The sequence below is a fragment of the Anas platyrhynchos genome, chromosome 13 (genome assembly GCF_047663525.1).
Source record: "Anas platyrhynchos isolate ZD024472 breed Pekin duck chromosome 13, IASCAAS_PekinDuck_T2T, whole genome shotgun sequence".
Lineage (NCBI taxonomy): Eukaryota > Metazoa > Chordata > Aves > Anseriformes > Anatidae > Anas > Anas platyrhynchos.
The window spans coordinates 2,466,550-2,483,231 of NC_092599.1; the positions used below are offsets into that span (position 1 = coordinate 2,466,550).

The window sequence follows — 16,682 nt, forward strand, 5'->3', positions numbered from 1 at the left end:
CAATGGCACAGAGGCATCACTCAGATGACAGATGAATAAGCCCTTGTGTCTGTTGTCTGCCTTTCCCTTCATGACTAGGTGAGAAAACAGATGGTTTTCATTTGCCCATTTTGCTATCATTTGCCCATTCTTATGGACCCTATCCTGTACCCCAAAACAGCTTTTCCTAATTTCTTATGATGCTGATTCACATTAAGAATTACATGTATGTCTTCTGTTATCATTAGCTTTTGATGAGAAGCTGTAATGCTGAATGTAACCCCAAATAACTATGAAGCAGCCTCTGATTTCCTTTTTATGTACACGGGTACAAATATCAGCTGTACCTCCAAGTATTTGTGCCTAACTACTGAAACTTAAAGAGTTATGAAAAATGTCACAGCGAATTTGTTCTTTACAAAGAGCATGCCCCTTTAAAAGCGTTTGAAGCATTAATTCTCCATGGAGTGAAAAATCAATGGTGAAACCCCATTTACCAGCTACTTTGCCAGGTGGTCCCTTTCTCAAGAAATAAAGACACTGTACCCCGCATACTACAGCTAAGTGAGCATAAAACAAGACACCCATTCCTCACACACATTTACCCTCTTGATCCAGCTGTTTTCTGTTCCATGAACAGCTCAGAGCATAACACAGAACAGATCAGAACAGGTCAGAAAGGCAGGCATTGCTCTCATACTTCTAGGAAGCTGCAAGAACCGAGGCTGCGGTGCAGTTGGTACTTACAGGCAAACTGCAGCTTTGCTTCTCTGCTAACGATCCTCCCAAACGGGTTTGTTGCTACACACTGGTACGTTCCACTGTCTTGGGTTTTGTTGGGATTATTGATCAACAGGTTGCCTTCCACTGCACTGTAGCGGTAATCCATACCGATGTCAATATTGGTCCCATTTAATTTCCACCTATAGTACAAAATGCCAAAGTTAAATCCTGCTAATATTAATGGGTACTCTTGTGTATTTGAAAATACCACATGTAGGAAATAAAGATTTAAAACATCTTTGACTACTCAAGAAAAAAAAAAGCATGAAAAATTTAAGTTTCTTGCACTGTATTGAAATATTCTAGTATGTAACTGAAAAAGCAATATCCTTGACATATATTTCAGTCCCTGATATGATTAATGTTTCTGTAGTTGTTGCAAGTGCTGCTGCTCTTTGGAATTAATCATTTTGCGAGAGGAAGTCCCAGAAACAGAATCTTTAAACTGTTCAAGCCCACAGAGGCTTCTTTCCCTCTCCTGACTTAAGCTGGCTGTTTGTTTTTAAATTTAAGAAAATTCACTCACAGCAGATGTTTTCACTAACTGGGGCACTGAGAATTTCTAACACCACATTGCCCCAATTACAGCAACTGTCATCCCCACTGCTCGCCGTGGAGCATGCGAGGGAGCCGCAGCCTCAGAGCAGCTCCCTCTACCTGAACCTATGCAGAAAAAAAATGGAATATTTTTGCATGAGCAAAACAACAGCCTGCTACATCAAGTAGTCATGGCAGAAGGCAGCAGGTGGGCTGAGGTCTTAATGCTCCCACAGGTTTCAAAGTGCCCTTTACTTTGGTTAAAAACAATAAGAAAGGCACTAAAAGGTGGGGTGGGAGAGGGGGGATCAACCAAAATGATTTACATCAGCCCAAGTGGATGTGTAGAACAAGAACAGCAGCATCTTTTTTTCATGAGGACCTCAAAGCAGTTAATAAAGCTGAAAACCATTGAGAGCTTTGTCCATGTGTGTGGACAAATGAGGAAGCCAACATGATTTATAGTCCCTACATAACTTTTTTGAACCAAATTTTGCAATTGTGTTGCAGCACATGTTTGGTGCCTTTTTCTTTGGTATCAGCACTGTAAGAACCCCAGGGGCACAGCTGAGTTAGACTGGGTGACATGTGCAGGAGAAAGGTTGCAGGATGACATGACCGTAGCGCAGTGATGGTGCTAAGGAGCAGTTAAGCATTCAACAAACCCAACAGTTGGTCTGGGATTTCCTTTGACTTCACAGTTCAGCTTCACTTTCTTTTCCTCTGAATCCAATGGGAAGATCATGCTGCTGGGTTCCTGCAGGAAAACTGGCCCATGCAGTGTGTTGTCGTCTGTATTAATGAAAAGAAAAATGTGAGAGAGACTTGCAGGAATCTCCATGCATCAGAAGCTAAAATAGCACCTTGGCAGAAAGAGACTGGCTACCACTCACCCTAAAAAGAAGCTGTAACTACGCTTGACTTTAGAGAACCCAGATGTTGTTTTTTTTTTTTCAAAAGCCATTGGACATTGCATGGATTCAACATTCATGAAGACGTCTGCACACTAACTGGAGGACAGACTGAAATTCTACTCAAAGCTCAAGGAATGGGAACAGGCACGGTCTTATGGTTCTAACACAGCTCAAGTAAAATTGAAATGCTTAAGCTTCACTTTTAAAAACTGAAAATTTTCTCTGTAAATTAAAAAAAACAACAACACAATTAAACACAGCCACACAACACGTTATCTGGATGTTGACCAGCAGGTACAATTCCCCAGAAAATCCCTCAGCAGGGCTGGATCTGCCATCCAAGGACTCAACACTCTTCGCAGTTGGTGGCTGTAGCTGCACAGCAGCATCTCAGAGGGGACGTGGCCTCGCTTAGCATCCTGGCTTTCACCACCTCAAGCACACAGCTGCCACGTTACACAATGCTATTGATTTTATTCCTCCGGCCACCCATTTCAGCATTATCGTGACCGTAAGCAACAAGAAGATAAGCAGCAGCATCAGCAGGGTTTGTACCTGGCAACAGCAATCACACTGTGTTGCAGCGCAGCAGCCAAGCACCAGGTAGGCACAGCTCCTGCTTCTGCCCCCCTCCAATCTAAACAGTAACTGGAAGCACAGAAAGGCTTCAAAATACTTTATTTCTCATCTCCTGCTGTATTTGGCATCTCTGCTTCTGAGGGCAAAACTAGCACAGAAGTGGCAGAATCAAACCTGTGGGAAGAAGCCCAAGTAGTTGGTACTGCTGATCCCTATGACACCAGAAAATACAAAAACCTCACCAAAACCTCTCTTCTTGTAAGACTTTCCTGCCAAAAATGCTCTCTGACTGAAAAGTGTATTGATAAAGGACCTGAAATGCATATCTGCATTTGAACTCATTTCCTAGGAATTACGTTAGACAGAGATGAATAAAGCCCAGTGGGCCACACTCCAAATGCTGCTCGTTTCTCCCGGGTACACATCAAAGGCCACCAGAAAGCCTGGCTAACAGCATTCTCCACAAGTACAAGTGATTGACATCAATCCACCCATGGAGCAAGGTAGCTGGAAAGCACCCACTCATGCCATGACCCATCCTAACGTGGCCAGGAGGGACGTGAGCCCACGGCACTACAGGCTGCTGTGGGGCTGCAAGTCCGTCTGGATGGACATGCAGGGAATTTGTTGGTGTAGGAGGTCAGAGGAGAAAGAATAAATAAAATATAAAGATGATAGGATGTACCAAAAAGTAAGAAAGAAACATGAATGAACAGAAGATGTGTCTTCCTGACTGGAGGACGGTGAGGATGACTGGGAACAGCCCTTGCAGCCCCGCGATGCTTGGGGAGCCAGCCGGGTGTATCAGGAGATGGAACAACAGCTCTGCACTCCGGGGAGAAAATTCTGTCTTTTCCACAGGATGATTTCAGAGAGACTCTGCCAGGAAGATTATAATAGAGCAACCTTTCCCATGTCTCCTCCCTCAGGTACTGCCACAAAAGAGACTGTACGAAGAATATAGTCATATCAGTTGTATTTATCTTTATTTTTAATTATATGTTAACGATATCTGACTGAGACTCATCTATTATTCAAAACACATTCCGCATAATCTCTAGCTTTAAATTATACCTGTGTGCAACTTACTGTTGCTGGCAGAAAAAGATAATAATAACCGTAAAGCATAGAGGGCTAGATGATTAAATCCTGACTTGTTTCTGAGACCCAGGGCTGCTCGACTCCTTAACCAGTTGCGCTGATTCATTTACTGTGAGAAAGAATATTACAATCTGGCCCATAAAGATTATAGCTCTGAGTACTATATTAATGGATTTGAAAACAAAAGAATTAAAATACATTTTAATTTTCTAATGGTAAAATTCAGAAGCTGGCCTGGAGCTTGGGTCCTCGTTTTAACTCCCATAAGCAAGGAGCTTCGACATGCTAGGGCAGGCAGAAGCCAAACCGTAGCAGGGAATTCACTTACTGAACCGTGCTGGCTCAGGCTGTGTCACCTGTGTCCCTACCAAAGGACTCAAGTCACGCCACACTGTCATTTAGTGTTATTTCAATTATCATGTGTCCACCTATATTGTGTCACATCATGCCAAAGGTCAGATTCTCAGTCAGGAAATCAGTCAGGTTCCCTCGCAGGAAAATACACCTTGTGTCAAAAAGTAGATGGCATTGGAAAATGCACAAACAAATGGAAGGGCCCAACCACCCAACACTAAATGTGTCCCCATATGCCCAAGACACCGCTCGGCTGCAGGAGCAGGGCCTGGACTGTCCCGGTGCCGTGGCAGGGGGTGACACTGCTCTGCAGGGTACAGTGACACGGTGCCAAGGGGACCTGGCCAGGAGTTATGCTTCTGCACAACACTGCAACCTGTCTGCATCGTTAGTGTACGATTCAGAAGTCACAGACACCAAAGGTAGAGAACTACAAAGTTAGAAATGCTCAGAAATGGGCAAAAAGCCTAATGAACTTAATTTGACTAAGCTACATTTTCATACAATAGAAACTCACTAAAGATACCAAACGAAGCCACTCTCCAAAAATGACATCATCTGCTGCTGTTGCTTTTTAACATTCAGCTTTTAGGCAGAAAAAAAAATAAAATAAAAATTGCTCGCCTTCCTTTAGCTGGAAAGAATAGAGCCTGGGCACAACCATGGGGCTGCTGCCAGGGCCGGCAGAGGGGCTCTAAACGCAGCTGCCGGTGGATCAGAACACAAGGAGAGGAAACAGCCTCACAACACCGTGCAGATAAAATTATTTCGAGTGCCTACTCTTTCTTCTTTCTCTTATTGCTGCCAGTGTATAACCCAGATAAGAAAGTCCAAATTATTTAATCTCGTCTGTAGTCCTTTTGCTACAGCCAAATGCCTGATAGAGAACACTGCAGCACGGACCCTGCTATGGTGCGTGCGGCAGCAGTGGAGCCATGGTGCCTTTTAGAAGGTGTAGATTTGGTTCAAAGAACACTAAACATTCAATAATAAATAGAACAAACTGCATCTAGATTCTTACAGGGAGAAAACTAAAAGTATCAGTACCATAAATATTTTTAACTAACTTATAATGCTGCTGGATAAAAAGGGATCTCGCATGCTTACTGCCAGCACAGGCAAATGCATTACTATATTACAAAAACAGTGCAGTGTTTTGTAGCAAAAAAAAGTTTTACTATCCAGATAACTTCTAAATGTGAATTTCACATTTTACTTTTATAAAAGTGGTTACTTCATTCCTATTGCAGTGATGCTCAGGGACTTGCAGCTATTAAACAACAATTTTCAGCTTATCACTGATGAGCTCTAGGAGCTTGATACACAAGCCCACCGATGCCAAATGAAGGCACTTTTCTGAGTTAAACTGGCTTTCTATTTGCCCTCCTTTATAAAAAATCAAATCATGTTCATTAGGCTCTCTTTGAGATATTTAATTGACCAGCATGATAATGCAGTACACATAGGTATGTACAAATATGACAGCTGCTCTTGCTCCCTTCAGTTATTATAGCTCACTTTGCTCTTCATGATTTTCAGCAGCTATTGCATAACCTCTGCGACTCCTTACAGGTTTGTCACTGTCCTGGGAAAATGCAGTAAGGAACCTTCCTGGACAAGCTAACTGCTGAGCCTCTCTCCTAGTGACAGATTTTATTTTTCTGAGTTACGTTTCTTTTGCTCAAGCCCAAAATGAGCTAACCCAGAATGAACACTGAGCTGCCCTGAGCTTAAGACAAGTTGCAAACAAGATTGGTTACCAAAAAGCATTTTTTCCCCCTGTCAGATGAAACAAATGCACTACGACTCTGGTTTTGCCTCCTTCGAGAGAACTCTGTGTCTTTCAGGAAAATGCAGGGTATAGGAAATTTCAGTGATTTCATGATAAAAGCATCAGTTTTAAACACAGTATGAAGTGTAAGCCCATATGCTGTTGGACAGAATGTGATAGATAATTTAGCAGAACATTCTGCTATCGTAGCTTCTGCTGATATATATATATATATTTATAGTGAATAACAAAATCTATTGAAAAACACCAGACTCATTTAAATATACTCCAAACGAAGCAGATATTTTCTGTATCCCTCCAGTAGCCCAGACCTGAGAGCCAGCACATTCAGTGTGATGCTCGATGCTTGTTGTCTTCCTGCACTTCTGAGGAATTGAAACATGAAGAATGTCAGCTGAGGTTAATTCAAACGAACAGGTGAAACCATTCTTATTCTCTCTGAACATTAGGCCTGGTGATGGATATTGTTAGCTAAATAGGACTGCTTTAATTTTCGTTGAAAGTTATGGCCAATTTGAGAGAAGGTTTAATTGAATATTCCACACTGTGGGGGAAGATAATAACTAAAGCGAGGAGAGAATTCTTGGAGTATTTCCAGGATAAATGATAAAAATCCTCCCCTTGTTTGCTGCTGAGGGAATTGGGTTCTGCTATGTATGCCGGAGCGTTTTCATACAGAGCTACAAGTCGGTATTTCTTCAAGACAAAACTGCACCTTGGGAAGAGCAAACTCTTCAGGAGACCAGGAAGAGAACTAGATAGGAGAGCTCAAGGGCAGCGCTGATTAACGCAGCGCAGCACCGGCAAGGTTAGGCAGCTGCATTACAGCCTCTTGTGTGGGAAAAGCCTAAACTGGCTGGATCACTCTTTATTTTTTGCCTTTCACTTCTATTAACATCAACCACACACGCAAGTGGTGCTAACGGCTCTGAAATGATAAGAGAGAAATGTTTATATCAGATACTCCTGCTAAGAATTATCCTTAGGCTTCCTAACAAACAAGACCTGCTCAAGGCTCTTCCCATGCAAAAGCAACAAAAGATGTGTTTCCAAAAAGGAGATTTAAAACGTCCTGCACAAAGCATTGTTTTAAGGGAAGGGTCTTGGCTCTGCCTGTTTGGAGACAGAACCAGCCTGCCTCTGTCCTGGGGCTGCCACCGTGCCTGCGTGCCTCTGCACCGCAGTTGGACCTCGTGTTTAGGGATGAGTCAACATACAGAAAGAAAACAAAACAACAACAAAACCAGATAGGGAGCAAAGCTGAAAGAAGCTACAAGGCTCTTTCCTTCCTTCTCACCCATACCACCTTATCAGTACATAAACCCCTCTTTTTGAAGTTCCTCTGTAATGCTCCGTTGTACCTGGGCTGTGAGAGTGGCTCAGCATCCTCACAAAAACCACAGACACACATCACCTGCAGGCTGAGAGTGGCTGGGCACAATGACACCCACCTCTCCTACCCCTCATGGTGCCATCAGTTAGGTCGCCGGGCTGGGCTTGTTCCCCAGCACCCTGAGGGTCCCCAGCAGAAGCTGTGAGCTGGATGCCCCCTCCTCTTTCCTGCCTCTCCTCCCTGACAGACCTCTGCTTCCCAGATCCCTGCTGTACTGACACAGTTAAAGTGGAAAGCCGTGTTTGACAGGTGACATGCAATAGGCATGAATCTGATGGCTGAGTTCAAAAGCAGTGTCAGATGTTCCTCAGAGACAGTAACGAAACTATAAAAATCCGGAGGATCCCTAAAGCTCAGACGACAGGAAGAAATAAATCTTCGCTCTCGTAAATGCAGGTGTGGAAGAGCTCCGGCATTTGAAATGGAGACAGCGCTGGCCTGAGGACTCCATTTATGAGTGACCCGAATATCTGAAGCACTCTGAATTAAAGGCAGGGTTAAACACATCCACCCTGACGCGGGCGTGCTCTGACCTTCGAGGAGAGCTCAGAGTCTGTCAATTACAGGAGGTCAGGAGCCGGCCCCAGCCGCTGCCTGTGCTGCAGCCTGCGGCGGCCGAGCACAGCCGGGGTCAGCCCCGGCTCCAGGAATTCACCTCCAAAGCCTCTCCATCAGCCTGCATGCACCACGGCTGCGCTGTAATTTCACTTACTGAAGTGCCAGATGAGTAATTATGCCAAAACGCCGTCAAGTTAGCGCTTTTCAGATAAAATGCTGTTACCTGATCCACACACGCCAAAGCAAGCGCGTCTGCCTCGCGCCTGGTCTAGACACCGGGAGGAGGCGATTCCTGGTGCGGCGTAATGAGCGACTTGTACTACGACAAAAACCTCATTTAATGGAACGTAATTGGTGTTATCTTCGTAAGTCAACAGGATGATTATGATCACAGATGTTCCCTTCAGTATATGATAAAAGCATAGTTCTTCATTGCTGCAGAAAATCACAAATTTCTTTACTGAGCCTCCTGCTCCCTGAGTCATCACAGCTGACATCAGGAAAATAAACAGATAAACTCTCACTGCTCTGCTGAGGATGGTATCAGCCCAGGATAGAGCAACAAATGATTATAAGAACAGCAACACTGGGGCTTCTCGGCCATAAGATCAGTTACAGAAGTTAACACAGAATGTGCCACATGTTGCACTGCCGAAATAGTAGAAATCACCAAAGGGATATTTCTGCAAGATAATTTTAAATATACAATAATCAATCTTGTTCTGATGTCTTGTAAGTTAACTTCTAGCCCTGGTGAAACCATGATGTAACCAACCACAGGAAAAAATGATATGAAATTAAAATACTTCTGTTAATGCTGACACAATACATTATGCTGCAACTATTGAGCAGTCATAAAAATTTTCCTTTTTAAAATAACAAATACACACATTCTGGTTTTAGGAGATGAATAATATAAAAGCTTCCACAGGTTCTCAAAAGCTGCTTCATAACTTAACTGTTGGGAATATTTCCAAGCACACTCTGTCACCAGGAGTAAGTACACTAAGCCGGTGTTACCTAAAAACCTACCGTAAAGAGCTCATTCCTATAGACTTACCTACGGGTTCCTGACAGAATAAATGACCTTCGCTGTTCATGTGCAACTGTCTCAGACCTGAGCTGTGACCAGGGATACAGCCACCAGGATGGCACCACCACACTGCCAACCGAGCCCAAGACAAAACCCCGGACTTGGTTCTTCAGCTGCTGGAAATATTTTCCACACTTTCTTTCTTTCTGTTCCCCTAAGGCCATTGCTACAGCAACTCATGGCACTAAGTCATTACTTAACTGGTCAGATCTGTGGGTTATAGAGAAAAAATGATCGCTGCCTCACTTTAGCTCATGCTCATTTGTTTCACCACTGTATATAGACACAACGAGCATGATCGTGGCAACCAAACACTGGGGGTAATTAAAACTCCTGTACAAACGAAAAAGAAATGATAGGTGTGTGTTTGGCATCATCCATAAAGGCTGCGCTCAACCACCTTTGATGTGCTACACAAATTTCAGACAGCAGTTGGACATCTTCAACATAGCCCCTGCTTGTAAATGTAGACGCTGGTTGCTGGCTGCCCTGCTCTGAAATGCAGAGTCTAAGAACTGAATTTGTGCACCTCAGATGACTGGACTATGTAATGCTTTAAATGAAACACTGGCACAAAATGTATTTCATGGCTTATATATATCTTTTAATTCAATGCAGGACATGACAGATTACACTTAAGAGGTCAATCAATGACAGAGAAATTAGTCCTTAAGGGAGACAATTGTGGCTCGGGGTTTACTCCATCAATGGCACTAATCTTACCCACTGACATGGCAGCTTTGAGCTTTGCCTCGATCCATTACCCTCATCCATCTCCCAGCATGCAGGCAGCCTGTCACCACAGGGGCAGTGCCACATCCCGCACCCGGTGACCTATGGCCATGGGTACTCATGGCCCTATGGAGATGGTGGCTTCCTTCCAGAGAGGTCTGCAGCCTCCTGGGAAGCACAGGGAAAGCCAAACCACAGGAACTGTTCCCAGGGTTTGTGCATCCTGACTGCACCTGCTATCCAGCAGGCACAAATCGATACCAGGCTGATTTTTTGCTATCGGTGTTGAACACGAGTTCTGGATGCAGTGGCTGAAGATGGGAAAAGATTTTGGTTTCCGTCAGAAAGTGGCTTTTGTCTCATTCTTAAGGAAGTGTTTCCAACAGACCTGAATTTGTAAAATTCTTTCAGAAAGCTGTTGCCAGCACCCTAGACTATTAAAAACCTTCATATTTACTTCTGGCCAGTTTGACATGACTTTCACGTCTGGCCAGGCCACAGCACAGCATGTCATTGTGAATACAAAGCTGCCTCCAACTGCTCTTCATCCTCCTCCCTGGAACTGCAGATTCCTCCAGTGCTCTGTGTTCTCATACAGAGCTATTTGTGGATAAGGTACTTCAAAGGTCTAATGGCTGTACTAATTAGCTATTGATTTATTAGTAAAATTTAAGGTATTGATATAATTGCTGTCTTCCAAGAAGAACATGCATCGTTATTATAAGATTTTCAGTTGCCTCCAGTATGACAGGTACTATAAAGTGGGTATTAAAAAAAAGCTGAAGTAGTGTGTCTGTGTGCATATTTTAAATTAAAAGCCACATACTTCCTATCCACTGTACCTCCCTGAACTTCGATTGATTTTAATGTTTCATGTAATAAGGAAGGTACGTAAAAGCCAGGCTAATAAATGTTATCCTCCCCACCCCAACAGCAGATGCTAAACTGGTACAAAATATACTGAAAAAGCCTTTTTCTTTTAAAATACTGGAGTCTTGGAAAAGAGAAGTCCCCGGAGCAATAACCTATAATCTCTGCATCATCCATTGCTTGAAAAACAAAGACAACTCTGGCAACTTGTGCCAGCTCTGCATTGATTGAGGAGCCCAACGCCACGGAAACCTGCAAGGTGAAAGGAATGGTCTCCCATGCGTTTTTCAAGGTGAAGTCTGTTTTTGTGTTTTCAGGTTAAAGTACATTAGCCACTGTCAGAAGTAAGGCTGATTCCTGCCAACTTTTTCCTGGCTATTTACAGCAAGGTTTAGACACTGGATCCCACTCTCCAATATTTACCAATAAGCAGATCAAATTGCAGCATCCTGCGAGCAGCAGCGAGCAATGGATAATCAGAGTGGCAGGGTCTGAGCGAACGACTGGGAACCTAATTTGCACTGTGTCACCAGTCAGAAAATGCTGGTGCAGCGGCTCAGCTTGTCAGCGGGGCACTGTAAATCTGCTTGTCCTGGGTCACGGGTGCACACTCTGCAATTATGGCGAGAAACCACAGTGCTGTCCCCACAGGAACACGGTGGGGACGACTTTGGCTCTGCGTTTATTTGCACAGCACCGGGAGAGGCAGCGCTGAGAGCTGCTGTACCAACAGGCCCAGCCAAGGCACGCAGCCCCTGTTTGAAGCCAGCCTCTAAAACTCCTGCAAAAGGAATTTGTGATTTGCAGTTTTTCTACCTGAATTTCAGTGACAAGAAAGAGTAAGTAATGGTAAGACAAGAGCACATGGGCGAGGAGTTTCTCCCAAGACATGCTCCCATCCAGGATAACATCCCTCTGACACTGACGTGCTCATCCATCCCAGCCTGGTGGCACAGGCACCTTTAAAGCATCTCCTTTACCACAGACACTGCATGCTAAGTTTGTGTTACTATTTCTAGCAGGTTCAGCCCATTCCCTTAAGAATAACCAAACTATTTCAATACGACACATTTTAGCATAATAGACAGAACGGTCAGTGAGGGAAGCCTCACATTTACCTCTGGCTGCCTTGAATACAAAGCCAGAGGGCATCCTGAGTACCTGGGGTCTAACAAGAACCACCTTATTTAGGAGGACTGAATAACCTCTCTTATGGGGCTCCACCGAGAGGTTAAAGGAAGCCCTCCCTGCAGCCCTCACAGCGCTGCCTGCCCCCCTGAGAGGTGCCAGCCCCCCTGAGCCCACTGCCCTGCTCCGCAGTGCTGAGCAGGCTCCTGGCCATGGATGGGGAAACCTCGCTAGCTTTTCCCACTGCTGCCAAAGCAATAACATGTTTAATCCTCTAAACAGGATCCGGTGTTATAATCCCCAGGTGGTTATGTTCTATAAATGGATTTAAGGCATCTGAAGTGTGCTGTGGGGACACCAGCCGGGCACCTCAGCTGGCGTAAATCTCCAGCATTTCACTGAAGTCAGTGGGACTGCACTGCCCCAGGGCACATTTGAAGAGCTGTTCCTCTTTTTTTTTTTTTTTTAAATAAATATATAATTACTATTATTTTTTAACTGTGTTTCTGCAGCCCTCAGCAGAGCAGCTACAATAGGCATTGCTGCCCCGACCTGCAGCTCTCATTGAGATGCCCCAATGTTTCTGCAAGGGCTGGAAGTCAGCAGGTACCCCAACGTGGCATCCCTGCAGAGGGACCAGACCCTCTGTGCACAAGCACAGGGTCCCACGCAAAACCTAAGTGCCACCAAATGCCAGACTGAGAGGAGCTTAAATAAAGTTCCTGGAGTTTAATCAGTAGAAATCAAAAGAGCAACCGGGAGCACAATTTGTACAATCTGTCCACGGATAGAACATGTCCTTTTAATTTTTAAAGGATGTTATGAACTTTAAGTGATGCAGCAGGGAAAAAAAAATCAGTAATAGCTGTCAACCCCCTGACTTTTACGACTTCTTACACTGCAATTTAGTACCCTTAGAAACTGCTCTGATTGATGGCATTTGTGAGCTAAATCTTTTCTCTATCTGGTGTAACACTACCAGGTTGAGCTTTCAAACATCTTTCCCCCGCATCTCTGCAGCAGTGTGGTGAGATTGCTCTGGCCTCACCATCCAGAGCCACTTCTGGGAGAAAAGCTCCTTTTTAATTTTTTTTTTTATTATTATTATTTTATTTTTATTTTTTATTTTATTTTATTTTTTTTTTTGGTAACAGGAGAAAACTGCTCCCTGAAACACAATTCTTAATGCAATATAAGGATTGCAATATAAAGAGGTTTCTGAATCCTCACAAGGAGGACAGCAATGCTCCAAACACAACTAGACCTTGACCTGATGGAAATAACATTTTCTCCAAATGGTTTGCAAACCAGTATCAGTGTGAGTGAGGGGTCACATTACCAAACCTCCCAAGGCTGTTCCACCACCACGGTGCCATCCCAGGACTCACAGGGAAGGCGGCAGCACAGACACATCTGGATGCTGCAGGAGGTTTGTGTGAGCCTGCGTGGTGCTCGCAGGGGAGAAGTCCTCCCTCTGCACTGTGTCACCCTGGGGCATTGCGGATAAACACGGAGTAATTACGCCTCAGGAGATGAAATGGAGCTGGATGCCCCCCCTGCCCCAGGAGGCTCTTGTTTTGATGCTAGACAAAGGACGTTAGGAAAAGCTCCAGAGAAGTGCACTACAATAAAACGATAACAGATAAACGATAAAACAAAAAATAAATAAATACCACTAAATATCAACAGCTGAATAGCAGTGAGATGAAGTGTTTTTCTTTAGGAGAAAATCATCTGACCGAGGGCTATCACTTTACAATTATAAACATATTTATTTCATTGTTCTATAAGAAATTAATATACGTTTTACTGTGTTGATGTTATCCAGTGCAGTAAATCAGTCACTATATGTCTGCTTATGTTGAACAAGCAAGTTGCTAAAGCTTTTACAAAAACCATAGGTTGGAAATTCAGTGCAAATCAGTAAATGTTATGCCTTGCTGTATTTTACTATAAATAACCTCAAACCTCAGGAAGGCACCAGGAGTTGATGCACATTACTTGTCTGGATGCTGTGACCATTTGCAGCCCTCTGGCAACTGGAAGACAACCAATGCCAGGAGAGGTTTATTTTTAAACTATTATTATTATTTTTTGTAATTTACCAAAACCAAAACAAAACAAGTTAGAAGTTAAAAGCATGAAAATCATCAAACCCCATATAATTTCATTCTAGTGGAGGGAGGGCTTAATGGGCAATCGAAATAATGTGCGCTGCTTCAGCAATTTTTTCATTACTATTACAAAAAATAATGGGTTTCTTGGTTTTGAAAATTAAGGATTATACTGGATTGAGAACTGCACTACAAAGAGCCTACTGACTGGTTTAGTTAGCTGCCTCACAGACAAATAAGGACTCCTGCAAGCAGTCTTTAGTCTGGAAATGAGAGCTTGGCTTTTCACTTCAAGAAATATGCCACCACACAGCATAATGAAGAAGATGCAGACAAAGTAATTAAACTGCGAGTAACTTTCTGGGATGCTTTGGTAGCACTCTGCTGTCTCTGTTTCTGTGAGCTGCAAAAAATCAAAGCAGTGAAGGAAGTTTCTCTTGACCTGTTCGCCTCAACCTGCTGTGCTGAGAGTGCTTCAAATGCGAAGTGCTTGAAGCCTCTGCCTGCAGGGCTTGGAGGGAGCACCTAGGAGGCATCCAAAAATAGTTCAAAGACATGATAGTGAACGCCTTTTCTTAAAAAAATTGCTATCTTTTAAATATGGAAGATATGGAAATGATAATGCATAATTAATCCATGGGAGAACACAGAACCAGAACAGTGCTGTCCTGTTTGCTGATGCACGTTAGTGGCAGCGCTACTGCCTAATAACAGGGGGTGGAGGAAAAGGCAAGCATGCAGCCAGGTGTGTGAACAGGATGGTTTCTGTCACCTGGGTTTGATACAGCAGCAGTTTCTCGGTACAAACACATTTGTTACACCCTCAGACCTTAAACATACACATCCTTCATTCTTCAGTCATCATCCGTCTTAGGCAGTAAAAGATCTTTACAAATGCTGCAAAAACAAAACATCACTCACACCCGGCCCTGCTTATTCTGCAGCATCCCAGGAACCGACCCCAACCCCACAGGCAGCAGCATACTCACACCCTGTGCTGCAGGGGGGTTTTGGAGCCTGCCTCCTGCCAGGGCACCCACCATGGGGGACCCCAGGACCAGAAACTGGGCTCAGGGTCTCCAGCTGTGGGACTTGCACCTCTGTCACCCATCATAAGGCCAGCACGGACCCCAATTGCAACCATCTCGTGGAGCGAAGGGTATGCGACTCCAATGGGGTTTTGCAATTCCAAGAATGCACCCGAACTGTGCAATGTAAAATAAAAAGAATATATCTGGTATCGAAATACAGCCACTTGCAGCCCGGTTACAACAGCGATCGCATGGTACAGTATGAATGAAAATACAGCCCTATAATTAGAACAGGAATTAACTGCACAACAGTCAAGCTGTTAGAGTCATGTGTTAAATGCTGACTTTGCTGGCACTTTAGCAGGTTTCTGGTCCTTGCAATTAACATCTTCTAATTAAGCAGATGTGTCCCTATATTAAATTAGCTACCAATTAATTACTATATCCTCCAACGAACAGACTTGTAAGTTGGTAAGATTTTTTTTTTTTTTTTGTTAACACTGCTACAACTTTCTTTGTCCTTTGAACTTCTGCGTAAACTTTTTCTTAACTTTTCATCCAGCAGGAATTTACCCGCAGCCTCTCCCATGTAAGCAAAAGCGTGCTGCCTGATTGCTGTGGTGGCACGACTCTGCTTCTCTGCTTACCTCCAGGCAAGAATTACAGGTCCATGAAGGAACAAATGCACCTATAGTAAAACCCCGCTGAGACTGGCACAGAGAGGTGCTGACCCCTTTCCCTTACACACAGGCTATTTTTCCACCTGCTGGACTGGTCCCCACACCTGCACCTTGTCCCACCATGGCTGGTGCCAGCCAGAGCCCTGGGGAGGTTGTTGTGCCCCTGCCCTCCTCTGCTGCCCCTCCCACAGCTGCTCCAGCTCCAATTCACAAAAGCAAAACCTCTTTAGAACCAAAATAAATACTAATCTTAAATTCAATGTACCCTGACAGCAAATAAGTTTGCTGTGCTTACTTCAGCATGAATAAAAAGCCCGCAAGGAGACTCCTACATAAGAGTATATTTACAAGTTCCATTACCCACTGGAGAGATTGATGTAATAAACCTATAATAAAAAGCCTGATGTTATGGATTTCTCTAATGTTTCTTATCAAACAGCCTGTATTATCTTGGCTTGTGTATTCAATTTAAAATAGGTTTTCAATAAGTGCCTTAGAGCTAGAGGTCATTCTCACTTAGTTTCCTGCCACGCAGGGATGTGTACTGTCTTTTCCTGCCCTCAGAAACTAAAAGCTGTTTGTAGCTTGCTCGAGTGCAGTTTACAAAGTAGGCAGACAGATTAGAGAGAACAAGAGAGGGAATATATTATCTGCACATCTATTCATATTGTGCAGCAACAGCCAAGGCTGGCAGGGCGCGGGCTCTGTGCCGGCATTTATTTTTATTACCGAGCACAGAGGTGTAGTTGCTCCTCATGAGAAAACCAGCGTGCAGGAATTGTTTTGCCACCAATTGTCTCCTCCTTTGTATTTTGAAGCTGCAGCACAACGGAGGTGGTTCCTGTGACCTGCTGGCTGCCCGCTGCAGCTTCTGCAGGAGTGGCTTCACCTTTTAGGTAGGAATGCTTAGGTAGAAACAGCGCTGCAAATGCACTGTTTGGAGAAGTAGGCAATAGCTAAGTACTTCTACCTATTTATTTTTTACTTCTCGGCACTGGGTTTAGCTAATAACCGATGGCTGCTACTTGGGACCCAATGCAATTT

At 43.9% G+C, this 16,682-nt stretch overlaps 1 protein-coding gene across 5 annotated transcripts in view; it reads right to left on the reverse strand.

Moving 5' to 3' along the window:
* Nucleotides 1-16,682, reverse strand: part of LOC101793345 (contactin-4) — a 295,254-nt gene that overhangs the window by 115,675 nt on the left and 162,897 nt on the right. For all 5 annotated transcript variants that reach the window (XM_038185894.2, XM_072044289.1, XM_072044290.1 and 2 more), the window contains 2 exons: nt 1,965-2,091; nt 727-902 (listed from right to left, as the gene is read on the reverse strand). In XM_038185894.2, coding sequence (XP_038041822.1) covers nt 727-902; nt 1,965-2,091 — 303 coding nt within the window. The remainder of the gene's footprint in view (nt 1-726; nt 903-1,964; nt 2,092-16,682) is intronic.